This window comes from Phaethon aethereus (assembly GCF_964289735.1).
Source record: "Phaethon aethereus genome assembly, chromosome: 10".
NCBI classification, from domain to species: domain Eukaryota; kingdom Metazoa; phylum Chordata; class Aves; order Phaethontiformes; family Phaethontidae; genus Phaethon; species Phaethon aethereus.
Genome location: NC_138586.1, coordinates 18,438,134 through 18,453,489, shown reverse-complemented (window position 1 = coordinate 18,453,489; position 15,356 = coordinate 18,438,134). Strand labels below are relative to the sequence as shown.

General features: G+C 36.4%; 1 protein-coding gene across 1 annotated transcript in view; it reads left to right on the top strand.

Annotated features, from left to right (window-relative positions):
* DIAPH2 (diaphanous related formin 2) overlaps positions 1-15,356 on the top strand; it is a gene marked incomplete at both ends in the record, with an annotated part of 241,610 nt that overhangs the window by 158,307 nt on the left and 67,947 nt on the right. The window contains one exon of the mRNA XM_082004221.1: positions 5,902-6,037. Coding sequence (XP_081860347.1) covers positions 5,902-6,037 — 136 coding nt within the window. The remainder of the gene's footprint in view (positions 1-5,901; positions 6,038-15,356) is intronic.

Sequence of the window (15,356 nt, the reverse complement as noted above, 5' to 3'; positions counted from 1 at the left end):
TATTTGAATGTTATCCTCCAAGCAATACTAATGAAAGATTTTTCTTTTACATGTAAACTGATTGCTCAGTCTGCTGTATTTTAACTCTATGTCTGTAGATTAACTTCCAGTTAATCTGAATTTGTTGCTCCTAATGGATTATGATTGAAAAAGATTATTTTGGGGGTATTTTTTTTGGTGGAACTTCACATATTTTGCAGTTGCGAGGCAAATTTGAGCAAGGCCTGAGGGATCACAGACAGCCTTCATTATTGGTGCATGACTGCTTTGTAGCCAACTGCATCTTGAATATCCGAAGAGATTTGTGCATTACAGTTTTTTCTTTCTTCTCGTTTTTAATAATTTACCTTTGAGAGTCTATTTACAACCATGTTGGTGTGTGAATATCTGTTTGTCTGTCAAAACTTAAGATATGCACAGAATGCAAGAGAGAGATTAATTTTTTATTTGCTTCTTAAGGAAGCCAAACTCTAAACTGGCAGTCCTGAGTACAAGAGCCTTACTTCAGCAAATCTTAATAAACACAAGGGGGAACATCAAGTTGTGTGCACCTTCAACTAGCTCCCTCAAACAAGAGATAATATTCCTTGCTGAATTTGTTTCTCTGCTAGAAGAAACAATAATTTGGTTTTGTCTTTAGTAACCAAAAAAAAAAAAAAAAAAAAAAAAAAAATCCATACTCTAACTTTCTCTAACATTTAATTTGTAGTTGAATTACCAAAACTGTATGCTGTTATGCACCATCCAGAAGTACAGAAGGTCATGAATAGCGCTGTTATGCACCATCCAGAAGTACAGAAGGTCATGAATAGCACATCAAAAAAGGGGATTGTATACATTAAAATATTTCTGTTTGTTGAGATTCACTTGAAACTTATTTCAGTTTTTGCATGTACTTCCATGTTTTGCAAAGACAGTATCTAGATTAATACTTTTCAAAATGTTGTGCAAACGTGTTGGGAAGGCTTTTATTCTTAACTGTGGATTGCTTCTTGCTCTGTGACATTTGTCTCATAACTGTTATGTTAGTTTGTTTTTATTGTTCAATTGGGGAATAAATACAGTTGTGTAGTGTATGCCTAGTATGTATATTGTCACTGTTGAGCTACATTGCAGTATGAAAACTGCTGAATTCCCCCCCACCTCCCCTCTTTAAAAGCAGTGCCAATTACAGAGCTATTTTTTTAGCATTCAAACTGATCTCTACCTTTTAGGTAATTTAGCCTGCAAACCTACACAGAAAGGATATCACTGCCATTCGATACTTAAAAATAAGCTGATGACCTGAAATAGCACTGTTCTGTATTAAAAGTCCACTGAAACTTAGGAGCTTGGAAGAGAATCGGTATAGAGGAGCGTAAAAGTTTGCTAAAGAAAAAGAGAGGTGGAAGCATGAGGTGATGTCCAGATTTCTTTTAACTTAATGCTTAACTTAGGATTGGTGGGGCCCACATAACACTGTGGTAAGGCAGGTGTAGAGTCATGTCACCTTTGTATTAGGAGTTGCTAGGCTTGTCCACAGTCTGGAGGTCTAGACAGCGAGGAAATGGTAAATAACGAAGTAATCGAAGCCACATGAGAGAGAAAAAACAACCCTTTGCAGTAAAACTGTAGAAAAGGAAACTTAAAGGATTGGCGATATAATTCAGGCAGAGCAAATGCTGTAGAAACCACTATACATCTGAGTCAAAATTCTCTTTACCTTTATTTACAGTCATCTTCAATCAACTTTGAAAAACTATGATCGTATTTGTTAGCAATATTAACTCAAATATGTTTATAAATACAGGTGAACATACAGATTTATTTTGCTTTCAGCACATAATGTGAAAACAACTGGGAGTATGTTCTTGCAAATTATTTATTTCAGGCTTTCATCTATCACTACTACTAAATGTAAAGTAGTAAATGATATAACACATATGAAATGGTTAAGAGTCAGACTGCCTGATGGAGAATGATAACAAGCAAGTACATTCCAGGTGGTTTGGTTCTGAGATACTTTAAGAAGGACAGGGATTGCATGCACTAAACACTGGTGATGATTCAGATAGATCATTCTTGGTTTGCTTGTTTTGTTGGGTTTTTTTTCCCCCCCAATATTCATTCTGAATTGGTATGTAGAGGAAAAAAAGATACGTTAAGTTTCAAGGAATATGGCATAAAACTATTAGGCTGGGTAGGAGGTTCAAGAGAATTTGGGATGGCAGGAAAGAATCCAATAAATAATAATCAGAAATACTAGAGCTGTTACCAAGTAGTTACTGGAGTACTACAGCAGAGCTAAGAGCCGATCAGATGCTTTTTTTTCCCCTCTATAGTAACCCTTCTATCTTGTTCTCAGAGTGCTTCAGAAGCTGTATGTGTGCAGTGCTGCACTGCACTGTTAGTTCCGAAAGGGCCAGTCTAGGGCCCAAGAGCCCCCGAGGTGGTCGGTGTGATGCTCTGCTGGGGTTTCTCTCTCCTGCCTTGCAGAGTGCCCGGTTTGAGCATTGCGGAGAGCGCTGAGTGTTAATGCCTTTTTGCTGCAACCTGGTCCTGTTGTAGCAACAGGATGTTTGGAAAAAGCTCTGGTATTTCAGGTTAGTGCTTAGTGGGTTTTTACTTGCTGTCCCCAACTCTTTTTTTATAGTCTCTGCAAAGAGACTCTATGTGAAGATACTCTAAAGTATTTACAGCCTGGAAGAAAATAAAATACCAGGAAATGTGCATTTCGAAGGAATAGTGGATGGGCTCATCTGCCTTCTTTGTGCTTCCGGCACTGCACGTGTTGGAATGGTGGGTTTATTTTTGTTTGTATGTAGATATGCATGTATATGAAGGGATAGCTGTAGGTAGATGAAGATAGGCACTGTCACACACAGTTATCAGTATTTTGTTATCTTACTGTTCTTCACAAAAATTAAACCTTTATTTTGAATGGGTTTTGATTGAATCATCATTGGTAGCCAGCATATTTTATGAACTGCAGTCTCCATCTCCCTTCAGCTAGGACTTGCAGAGTCTGGCTCAAAGTGAATTTCCAAGTACAATAACTTCAGAGCTTGTTTAGTTCAGTGTACTGTAGTCTTCCTGTTAGAAAATGTGACAGAATCTATGATCTAATCATAGTATGTCAATGGCTAGTGGGCTGCTAGTTCAGCCATGACATTTCTTGCTCGCTTTCTCTCATAAGATTGTGGGCATTTACTTTCATTACAGCCTGTGAAGCTGCAGTAAAATGAAATCTCTGTCAAGTGTGATTGAATGTGCAGAGACAGAACTGCCCAAAACCAAAGAGGATAAAACATTGATTTTCTCCTTTAATGTTCTTTTCTCTTTTCTGAAAGAAAAGGTGTTTCTCAGTGCGATCGGTTATGTGATGGTACAGCAAATGCAGTTCGTCGTCCAATTTTCAAGTGCATCCCCAGGTAACATCACTGGTAACTGTGGTATCCAGCATCTCTGCAGAACAGTATCAGCTATTAAAGAAGGGACTATAGGTAGTATTTTACCTCAGTAAACTCTTGAAATGGCATAGGCACACTGAAATATGCTGTCCCTTGCTTGAGTGAATATTCTGTATTTGGAGGCATTTGGGAATCTTGGATTACCAAATACTGCTAGAGTTTATATAGATCTTCACCCTTAAAGGTGCTTTAGATGGGATTTTCTTTTGGAAGTGACAGTTGTTGTCCGTAGTTTCTTCCTGGCATGTACACGGTAAGGTGAATAGTCACCTTCATTTATAAACATTTGAAATGTCATCTTTGAGCAATACATAGGACTGTGTAATATGAGTCCGCCCCATATTTCTTCAGGAAATTTTACTTGTGGAATAACAACTGACATACTGTCTTGGATATTTAGAAAGACATCCACAAAGAAATCTTCTTCTTTGTATTCGTGAACATATACGACTTCCCTAGTTTTTAAGGCATGATGAAATTGCATAGGAAATAAAGTCAACCTTGACATGGAAACCATTTATCTCATGCCCTGTGCTTAGTAAGTATTAACTGTTCAGCTTTTTAAGCTGAAACATCATTAACGAGCACATGCTGTGTTAATTCTGGACGTTTTTTGATCCGGTATCTACTGTTATTACTACTTGTTGGACATAATGTGTTGGCACTCCCAAAACCACCTGAAACCCAGACCTACAGTACTTGTATACTGTGAGTTGGAGAGGAAAGGGAGCAATAAATTTGTAGCTGTTGTGAATATATATAAGAAAATTATCCCTAACATTTATCATGTCTGTCTGTGACAATAGGTGGAATTCCATCATGATGGAATTCAGTGAATTTCTTCATGATAAGTGAATCTTAGGAAAGGTGAAACTAAGGAGAAATTTAGGATCTTGGGGAACAGCTTAAGGGAATTCAAATATTTCTCTCTTTTGAGAGAGCAGGCAATGTAAAAGAAGTTATGAAGGTATTTGTGAAAAGAAGCGATGAGTAAGTGTAATGGGTTTACGTGTGCGGGTGCTGGCTGAGGGGGGCTGCAGGGGCCTCCTCTGTGAGGGGAGGCTGGGGCTGCCCAGTGCCGGACACAGCCGGTTCCAGCCGGTTCTGGACAGCCCTGCCACAGCCCCACCACAGGCCACACAGCTGAGGCACCACAGGCCACACAGCTGAGGCACCACAGCTGAGCCCAGCAATGAAGCTGGTGGTGCTTGTGTAGAACCTGTTTAAGAAAGGGCAAAATGTTGCACGGCAGCGAGGAGTGAGGGGGGAAAAGTGACAAACAGCCTTGCAAGTACCAGGGCCGGAGAAGGAGGGGTTGTTCCAGGTGCCAGAGCACCAATTCCCCTGCAGCCTGTGGAGAAGAGCCACACTGGAGCAGGTTTATCCTGAAGGACTATATGCTGCAGGGAGGACCCACGGTGGAGCAGGTGAAAAGCGTGAGGGGGAAGGATTGGCAGTGAAGAAGTGCTATGGACTGACTGCAACCCGCCATCCCTGCTGCATCGCTCGGGGTGTGGGAGGGGGCGTAGAGGAGTTGGGAATGAAGGAGTGAAGTTGAGCCTGAGGAGAAGGGGGAGGGAGGAGAGGTGTCGTCTTCTTTGTCTTTGTTTCACACCATCCAACTCTATTTTATTTGGCAATAAAATAAATTAATCTTCCCCAGTTGTCTTGCCCATGACAAAGTGAGTGAACTCCCTGTCTTCATCTCAACCCATCCTGGTGAGTGAGAGAGTGGCCCTAGCCAAGCCAAGGTCAACCCACCACAGCAAGAAATTGCAATTAACCTTCCTTGGAAAAGGAGGACGTTTTCTAGACCAGATTGAAGGCAAGATCATGGGAAGTGGTTGTTGGTTTTGTTTTTTAATCCAGGGATGTTCTCTTACATTGCAGTTTTTAGTTTGGGAGTTTGTGTAACCTGTTGACTGAGAGACTTTAGATTTGGAGCTGTAATCTATAAATTCAACTGTTTTCTATTGCTTTTTGTGTATTTAAGTGATCCAAACTACTTTGGATATTTCAACAAAAATGTTTGAGGAATTGTAGCTTAAATTTTAGTAACTGAGTTTCAGTTACTTGTAATTGAAGTCTAGTGGGAACTTGACTTCAGCCTCACTCATCACTCCTAACAGTAAGATACAGGTTTAAGCTACACTTACAGTCTTAATAGGAAAACAAACAAACAAACATGTTGCTGCTGAAAAATTTGGAACTTTTTCCTTCACCATGAATGCAAAGCTGTTTCAGTTTTCATTCTTCTGATTATCTAATAATCCTAATGTGTACAAATAGTATGGTAAGTTATGTTTCCTCTAAGATTTCTGAAGATGCATGAAGTACTGCGTGCCAGTCCCTGGTTTTTTTTCCCTGTCAGCTGTGCAAACATGGTTATTTTTGTTATTCTTTCTACTTTTCCTCTGTATATTGATAACCATATTCATTTTATCTAATGCAGGAAGCAGTAAAAGAAAACAACAAAAGAAAAGAACTGGAGGAGAAGACCAAGAGAGCCAAATTGGCAAAAGAGAAGGCTGAACGAGAGAAACTGGAGCGACAGAAGAAAAAGCAGCAGTTGATTGATATGAACAAAGGTAAGGCATCATTTTTAGTAGAGAGAATTGTTAAAAGAAAAAGAAAGTAAGGAGTAACAAACTGAAGGTTATTCCTGATCAATCTGAAAAATACTTGCTGTCTCTTTTGCAAAATGAAGAAAAAAAGTGTAACATTTTCAGTGCAAATTCTGTTCTGTTTTAGCCTACCTCAGTGTGCGTTTCCATATCTACCACTTAATCTGTATAATGTTCCTTTCCAGGCATTTTATTGTGAATTATTGGCTTGTTTTCATTTGTAGCAGTTAACTGATTTTTTTTTTGTATGGATTTACTTCCAAGAAGTAGTATCTTTCTTGCTTTGTTGTTAATTTCATTCTGTAAACATCTCTATAATCAAGGTAGTGTAGCAATTAATGTCTGTCTTTTTGGGCTTGGAGGCTCCATGTTATAATGGATGTTCTCCCAACAGTCCTAGTAGGACCTGGAAAATCGGGTTGAGCTTGGAGCCTAAGTACAGAGTAGGATTTCAGCATGATAAAAAGCAATGTGTTGAGCTTGTCAGCTGTAAGAATATTGTATTTTGCATGAGGCCACCATAAGAGAGAGGAAAGTAAGAAAGCAGGAGGAATCGTGTGGTTCTGATATTGATGCTGTGCAGATTTACAGAAGGTTGTAAAATACAGGCTTTATTCTTTTACCTCTTTGACTCCAGCAGGCAAATAGAGGTGGTAAAACTGTACATTGGATTGTGCAAGAGATTACTTGAGGCTGCATTTTTTTGTTCAGTTCCCATGATTTTTTTTGTTGATCTGCTAATCTGACCCATCTGTAAAACACTTGTCATTTTGTCCACTGAATAGTCTAACAAGTACATGCTCATGGAAAAATGCTGTTTGTGTTCTGGTTATGACGAACTTATGGAAGATGTGATGATGTATTAACTTTGTGTAAGGATGATATTGCAGTAAACCATTTAATTATGACATATTAACATAGTGCTATGCTGGAGATTGATTGAATGGGGGTAAGTTTAGAAATAACACTGCTTTTCAAGGGCGTATATACAGCATCTGTAAAGTCAATTTATACAAGGACAGAAAATACTGGAGAAACACTAGACCAGGGAAACAGATCCACTCCAACATTTAAGATGACGACTATGGAGGTTAACACAGAGCCCTGAGAAGACAAGTTACTGGTCAGAATTTCCATCAGTGATAATGCGGTAGTGCAAAAATACTGTCTCATAATACGTACAATACCGTTTGGTGGTGCATATATGTAGAATGCTAATGTTTCTGGCATATCAGTAAATCACCAGTAGTCAACATGTCTAGTCATTTGTGTCACTTGTGCGTGGACAGCCAGCCCTCAAGGAATGTTAGCCAGCCAACATCCCCTTCCTGTTTGGCAATCACATTTCTCTAGAACCTGCAGTTGCACTTGTATCAATGTATGTTACAAATATGTAATCTATTTAAGCATTACTTTGTCAGACTGAATCATACTTACAATGATTTCAGCAGGTTGTGCTGTTTTATCTTTATTGATGTATGTGTACAAGTGTCACAACTTTGTCCTTTTTTCCTCCTAAATTTCACATTTAAACTTGGTAAAAATCAGCAACCCATGTATAAATCTGCAAAAGCAAAGAATTGGACAAAGTGAGAATAAGTTTTATTTACAAGTGAAAAATCTTTATTCTGTGATCACTTCATATGTATTTTTCATGACATTTTAAGAAATCCTAAGTTAGATTAGGTATTTGGTTAGACTTGGTTGTATTTGCTGATTGTGATAAATTGTTTTTTCCAATACTTAATTCTTTGCATTCTGAGTTTTAAAAATGAATTTATATTAATGTACTGTAATTTGAATACCATGATAGAAAACCAATTATTTATGTGGGAATCTTTTAAAAATTCTCCTGTGTTTGTGTACATCGCTTTGCCACAAAGCCTCAGACTTTTGCTGTTTCTTTGGTTCGTTTCTGTTGTTTTTAAAGGGACTTCCCTAGGGCTGCTTTGGAGGGTTTCTGCAGTGGTATCACAAATCCTATTATTTTTGGCCTTGCTTGAAGTGACAGGGACACTGCGTGGAATATACTGTAGTATAAGTTTTAGTGAATGACTCTGTTGCTTTGTATAGATCACAAACTTAAATTTCATGCAATATAAACATTCTTCCAATAATTTCAGTTTAACTATAAATGAAGTATTTAAATAAATAAAAAATACAGGTGATGTATAAATATATTTTCTGTATTTTGTAAACTTAAGCTCATCGAAATGTGTAGTGAGACTTTTCTAATCCATTCTTTAAGCATTTGACTAATCTTTCTTTAATATCTATCACCTGACACACAGAAAAATAGTCCTTTTTAATATGGACAGACGCTTTTCTGTGAGTGGGGTAAGAAGAACCTAAATATCCTATCATTACACTCACCTCTACCTGTGTACTTCAAGTCATACTGAGAGAGGTTAGTTTAAACTACCACTTCAGACCATGTAAGCTGACATGTTTTATTAGCTGTTGAAAAGTATGAGAAGCCCACTTAGATACTATTGTCAGTGAATTGGGCTGTGTTTAAGGGCTGTAGCTAACAGGTGAAAGTTACACCTTCTTAAATTGCTTCAGTTCAGTCAGTGAGAACGTACCTGTCTACATCTATTAATTTTTTAGCAGGTGAGGAGTAGGTCATGCTTAGCAATAACATAAATGCCTCAGTATACTGACAGCATTTTGCTTTTCGTCCTGAAAGACTTTTCCTGTCAACAGATCAATGCAAAATTTAATTTTAGTTTTTATTTCTTATTTGCTGAGACTGCAAATATTTGAATAACTGTACATGGCCAAATGCACCAAAACTCCCATTGAAATAACTAATGTTTCTAAACCAGTGATGCAGAGTTATTTTAATAGTTCTAAAATATTTTTCCAATATTTAAGTATATTGAAATATCCATTTCGCATACTATAACTCTGTTGTCGTGGTAGGATGTGGGGGGTTAGTTCCATCCTCACTGAATTCCATTATATTGATGTTCAATTAACTGTTTTTGCCAAGTAACTATTTTTTGCTTGATACATCTACTTCTGTATGCACATTGCTGCATATATAAAGAGTTTACAAAATTGTCTAAGTGAATGTGACCCAGAAGACTTGGAGGAAGGAGGCAGATGTCCTCTCAAGCTGTCATTTTGACAAGGTGATTTTCACCCAAAGGGTGTGTTAACCTAACTCTCTTTCAGTTATTTCTCTAGCTATATCTTCAAGAAAAAAATTTTAACACGTTGCTACAGCCTTTCAGGTCAGAGCAATAGGGTTCTTTCATTTTCCAGCCTTCTAGTGTATAGTTCTATAGTAAGTATTTTTTTGCTTGTTACCTGGTTAAACAGCTACAACTTTTTTTGTGGCCACCAGAGAATCCAGATTAGAATTAACCGGAATTAATTAGATATTACGATTAACTTCTGTTTCTTGATGGAACTGAGAGCAGAAAACTGCACTGTGTCCAGAATTAAGAATTGTCCTTCATAATTCCTGGTTACAAAGTAACCTTAGAGTTGCCAATATTTTAAAGACCAGGTACTCAGTGAAGAGAACATTCCTTCTAGTTCTTCTTCAGCAGTGTTTCTTATTTTTAAGGGCCGTGGCAGACTGGGCTATGATACATTTATACGTAGTCTTTCATGACTTCCATCTGATTTAACATCTGCAAAATTCTTGCAGCATTGCTTCCATGTGCATATCTGAGCAAGAGAGAGAAAAAAAGAACTGAAGACAGCTTTCTAGAATCTGAAAAGCATGTAACAGCAATTCTGATGCAAATGTTATTTAATCAGAAACAGTTTTGCTCTTCATTATATCTGATTACTATAGCAATTAAAATCACCTTTTAACTACCAGTATTAGGATAAAAGATAGAATGAGCTTCCCCAGTCCCAATTAGGATTGAATTAATTTTTTTGAAGACATATTAACATTCTCCCCTAATGCAGATGAAGATAATGGAAATGAAGTTCTGTGCTAGCAGTTGATGGATATTCTTGCTTTCCCTTTTCAAGTGCTCTTATATAAGAATTCATGTTATTTATTCAAACTGGTATGTACTAGTATCGGCAATAATTCTGTTATGTTTCCTTGAACTATTGTTACAGTTGCGTTGACTGTTGCAGGATATAATTCAGGAAGGTTACTTGTGCTACATTTTTCTAATGATTCTGTGCTTTCCTGATTGTTAACGTCTTCCTCTGTCCTTCAGCATAAAGAGAAGTCCAGACTAAGTTTATTACGAGATATGTATTACTTTTTAAATGTCTTCACCTTAATCCCTTGAATTTATATATTGGCTAGTGATTGCATGGGGTACCTGGAGTGATAAAACTTGGGGCTTACTTACATTCTACAGATTATTAGTTTATGGTGCTGGATGCCAATGATACTATGACTTTGGGAAGCCATTATCTTTCATATTGATGCTGATGCTCTGTTTGAATATGCTGCACTTCTCCTGAAATAGAATATTCACAGAAAAAAATTAGATGGAGATTTTCATTATGCTTAAATATGACCACCTATAGAACCAAGATGAGGTTTGATTTTTCTTCTCTAAAGCAATTATGCATGAGTTGCTCAACTTTTTTTCAGATCTGTTTATGCTGGAGTTTGAGGCCATCTTGAGAATGGGGGGATGTCAAAAGTTACTGTAAAAGTTATTAATATGGGTCAAAACCAGCTCAAGAGAAATGCAAATAGATGTGAGCATGGACAGGAAGTTAGAAAAATTAAAACTTAAAATTTAGTCTCACCCTTTAACATTTTGCAATGCAAAAAATTCTCTTTGTTTATGAGTATGGCAAATATAGCATAGGGTACCTTCCAAGTGAACTGATTTAATGAAGTAGTTTGTCAGGGCATGTGTGTGGAGATTACTGGAGGCTGTGAAATCTAAGGTTGGGATAATTACAGGTGAAGAAAGGCAGATGATGTGCATTCTTTTCTCTTAAAAGTAGGTTTCTTGGGGACTATTTACTGAACAGTAACAAGTGTTAACTTTGGGTAGTTGTCTATGCAAATTCACTTTTCCTTTTCCTTGGAGCAAGTATTCTTATTTCAAAAAGCAGGTATTGTTGTTAATTTTGAAAATAACTGTAACATTCTTTATCTCAATGTAATTGCTATGTAACATTATATTCATATATCTTCTTGAACTTCCAGTGTTACAAAGCATTTCTGAAATAATTAAACTGAACAACTAACTTTTTCTCCAGTGTAAGGTTTGTTCAGGAATCAGGTAGCAAGGAGGAGAATTGCATGTAGAACTATTGTGAAATTGAAGTTTATTTGACTGTAATGGTGGGGCAAATTTGGTGACTAAATTCTGTCTCAGTGGAATGATGATGTTTTTATCTGGTTGTAGTACCTCACTTCTAATAGAACTGTTAAGAGACTGTCTTCACAAGACTAGTTTCCCAAATTATATGGGAAATAATATCATGTTGATGAGCCTTTTTCTACTGTATGCTTACTGTTAATCCTCCCCAATTGTTTAATAGTAGTATATTTAAAGTTAACTTCATAAATAAAATAATGATCATTTGCCAATGTATATCATAATAAGTCTTCACTAATAATTTTCCATATGAAGTATTGAATAATGAAATGTTATAACAGTTATAACACTTCCACAAATGTTAGTGCAGTTTTGTATGCCAATACAATCACTGTACTTACAGGTAATTTAAAAGGCTGACACGGCAATATATACTTAAAAGGAAAATTTCTTTCCTTTAAGGCCCCAAAGGATGTTTATTTTAATGATAAAAGCCTATTTCTTCTCAAATGCAAAGATCTAATTCAATTAACTTGAACTTTATAGTGTTGATTTCAGTGGTTCTTTGTTAGCTGTATCATCAGACTTTCAACTTGAAATTACTGGCCATTGGCGAGTTATGCAATCCACTGGTAGAAAAACTAAAAAACCCTAAAAATACTGCATTTCACCTTTTAAATGTGCAGCAGAAACAAAGACTCTGCTTCTGGATTTGTATGCAGAAGATACATTTTTGTTGAAAGTAGAAATATGCTTTGAGGTTGGTTTCGGTTTGTTTTTAGACATTGCCAGATGGTCAATAAAGGTCAAAGTACGACTTAGCAGGTCTGGAAATTTAGTTTTTAAACAGAGATATCATTTGGTGTCATATTCCGTAAGGTGAGAGCTATAATGTAGTAACATTTGTCTTGATAGTACAGAATGTTCAACTTTACCATGTAGAAGATTATTTTCAGAGAGCTGTCAAAAGCTAAAAAACAAATACCTCTTTAGACAATGAAATACTGTAGTAATGAGAAACTATCAACTAGAAACTTTGCAGAAAAGTCAAAGAGCTGATAGTTGGTCTGTACCAGTATAAAAAAAACAGGTAACTGAGGAAATGAGGAAATTTATATTCAAGGTTGTCCTCTGGATTATAAACAAGTTCTGAAACTCTTTGTGGTTTCTGCCATCTTCTGTATTTTTCTAACAATATACTCTGTAATAATTATTGTTTTGAATGAAGTTTTCCATGGTTGCAGCAGGACTTGGTTAGTTGGTACATTCCAGGTAAATCCTGATGTATCAGGGTCAACAGTAAATGTCCTGTGGAAACATCTTGGGCTACACATTCTAAATTCTGGTAAGTTTTGACGTCTGTGTTAAATTCAGATTCCATACTTATGCAGTCCACTGGAAATGGCTTAATCATCTTGGAAACCAATATAGGTTTCAGAGCCACTTCGGAAATTGTGTATAAAGGATTCAAAAACATGCATAAGTTACAGCTTGACATTTGCTGTAGCATTTTTCTGTGTATACGTTCCTAGTAGGAAAAGTCCTGAAATAGCATGCTTGACCTTCAAACACCTATTGAAAAAGCCAATTCACAAAAACTAAGTTTAGTAAAGATACTTTGAAGGATTTCCTACCTGCGCCCCACCCCCCCCCCCAAAAAACCCCAACCAACCAGAAAACACACAAAAAAAAACCCTGGATGTGTTGTGAAGTATCATGCTAAGAAATAAAGTTCGGCAGTTTAGTCTAAAATATTTGCTTCCCATTTTTTGAGATTAAATGTGTAATAAAATTGAAGGTGTACTGATTGGTTTGTCAGAAGCTGGCCAAGAATTCTGTAAGCCATTTGATGAAAGATAATTGATTCTCGATCATGTGGGTGTGCAGTTATTTTTGCTCTAAAACAAAATGTATTTTGTGAAAGTTTTCTTTCTTGCAAACTCTGTAATAAGAAAAGGTCAGCTACAGAATTTTCTTCTGAAAGGTAGAAAGGCTCATACAAAGCAATTACAGTCTGATGAACATTTTGTTATGTGTCAGAGAGGTTTTTTTTTGTTACCTATTTGATTTTGTAATTGTGATCCCAAAATGAATTTAAGATAAACATTGGTCACTTCTGGTTCTGGCACTAAAATCTGGTATTGTTTTGTGACATCAATTAGTACAATTGACTAAAATTGTTTTAGGACTTGGAATAATTTAAATAAAAATTGAATGCTGTCACTACAAGATTAAAGAATAATAGTTAAAAAAAAAAAAACAGTGAGAATATGTAAGAAATCCCCTTTTTTCAAATTGAGTTCCCAAGACTGGTTTCGTCCCTAAAATCTTGGAGCATTTGTTCAAGTATAAGCAATTTTTTAAAAAAAATTTTTTTCTAAGGCTAAATGCATTCATAATTTCCTGCGGTCTTCTGTATCTGCTAATCACACAAATTAGAAGTTGCTTAGTCCTGCAACTGAAATGTTGCCTTCAAACAGTAGTAGGACTTGATTACAGATGCATTTAATTGCTTAGGTATCATATGGTCATTTCGCTTTCATTTGAGCTGCACAATCTTTTCCTTCTCACGTAGAGGCAATGTCTTCCCATTTGTTGCTAAGTCATCCACGTTAAAGCCTATTTTTTCAAGTTTCGTGAAAGTCATCCTTGCAAGGGGCATAAGTCCATTCCGAATGAGGCCCGAGGGGTAATGCTGTTGCATTTCAATTAAATACATCCCTGCTGAAGTAGACCTTGACCATTGAGACATTTTCTGAAATGAAAAATGGTGCACATTTCGAAAATTGCTTTCAATAACCTGCCAATACAAGGAAGCGTGCTTTTTCTCATTCTATTAACTTTATGTAAGCCTGAGATCACATTATCGTAAACAGTGAACTTAATTGGTATGTAAGCAAGGACTTGCCTTGTTTTGTAAACTGACATGAGGTATAGGTTCACTTATCAGTCATACTGTCCTAACGTGTTCTCCTTTAATTAAAAAGTAAATAACAGTCATGAGATTGTATTCAAATGCAAAATGCCGAGGAAGACTGCTTCCTGAAGGTATTTATTATGCATGCAGAGTGAATTTAGCAAGTGAATAAAATGCAAATATATGAGGAGGGCACAAAAAAACACTTTCCAAAAGACACTGAAAACGGCCTTTTAAAGTTAATATATTGCAATTAAAAATTCTGATACTAATTATGAATCAAAAGTCTTGTTTAAAAGTTTATATAGGAGACACATTAGACTTATGAAAAGTACGTAGAACTTCAAAGCAAAACAGGGTAGTTAAGATGTGAATACAGACATAATTTTGAAACCATTTGGAGAAGCAAGAGGGTAGCCAGCATGTGTTACCTAGCATGGTATTTGACTGGACTCTTTCAGTAAGTGCCAAAATTTATGAAAAATTTCCTGGGAAGGTCCTGCAAACTTTTGCCCAAATGGCTGTACAATACATACACTTTTTATTAACTTGGATTAGTTTACAATTAGTATATTTGTAATAATTAGAGTACAAGATGTTTTGCAAGGTACATAAGAATATTGCCTTTACTAGCAAATGAAAGCGCATCAATAAAATATATGGGTATTCCTGTAGTAATTTTCATGTAGTAGGTGCAGGCAAATAAAAATGAAGGCAGCAAACAAGAGTATATTCCCAGGGCCTCTGGGAGCCTTCGCTGTGAATCTGAACTGAAGAAAACAAATAGGTAGGAGGTGGATCATGTTTTGGGTGCATGGCTTCAAGTGAAGTGCAGTTTCTGTAGGCCATTATCCTAAGTTTTTGAAGTAACTTAAAAAGCCTAAGCTATTTTGATGTTTCATTTTTACCATTAATAGTGCTACCACAGTTTTCATATTTCATTTAAGAATAGTAGTAGTTACTGGGGGCGTTAGCAAGAAATGTTCTAATCAAAACAGCCTCCTTTCTAGTGCAAACTGAAAAAGCAGTCATCATGAAGCCCTGAAAAAAATCTGCTAGAAGATAGGTAATCATCTATCAAAAAAGTAGATTCCTACTTTCA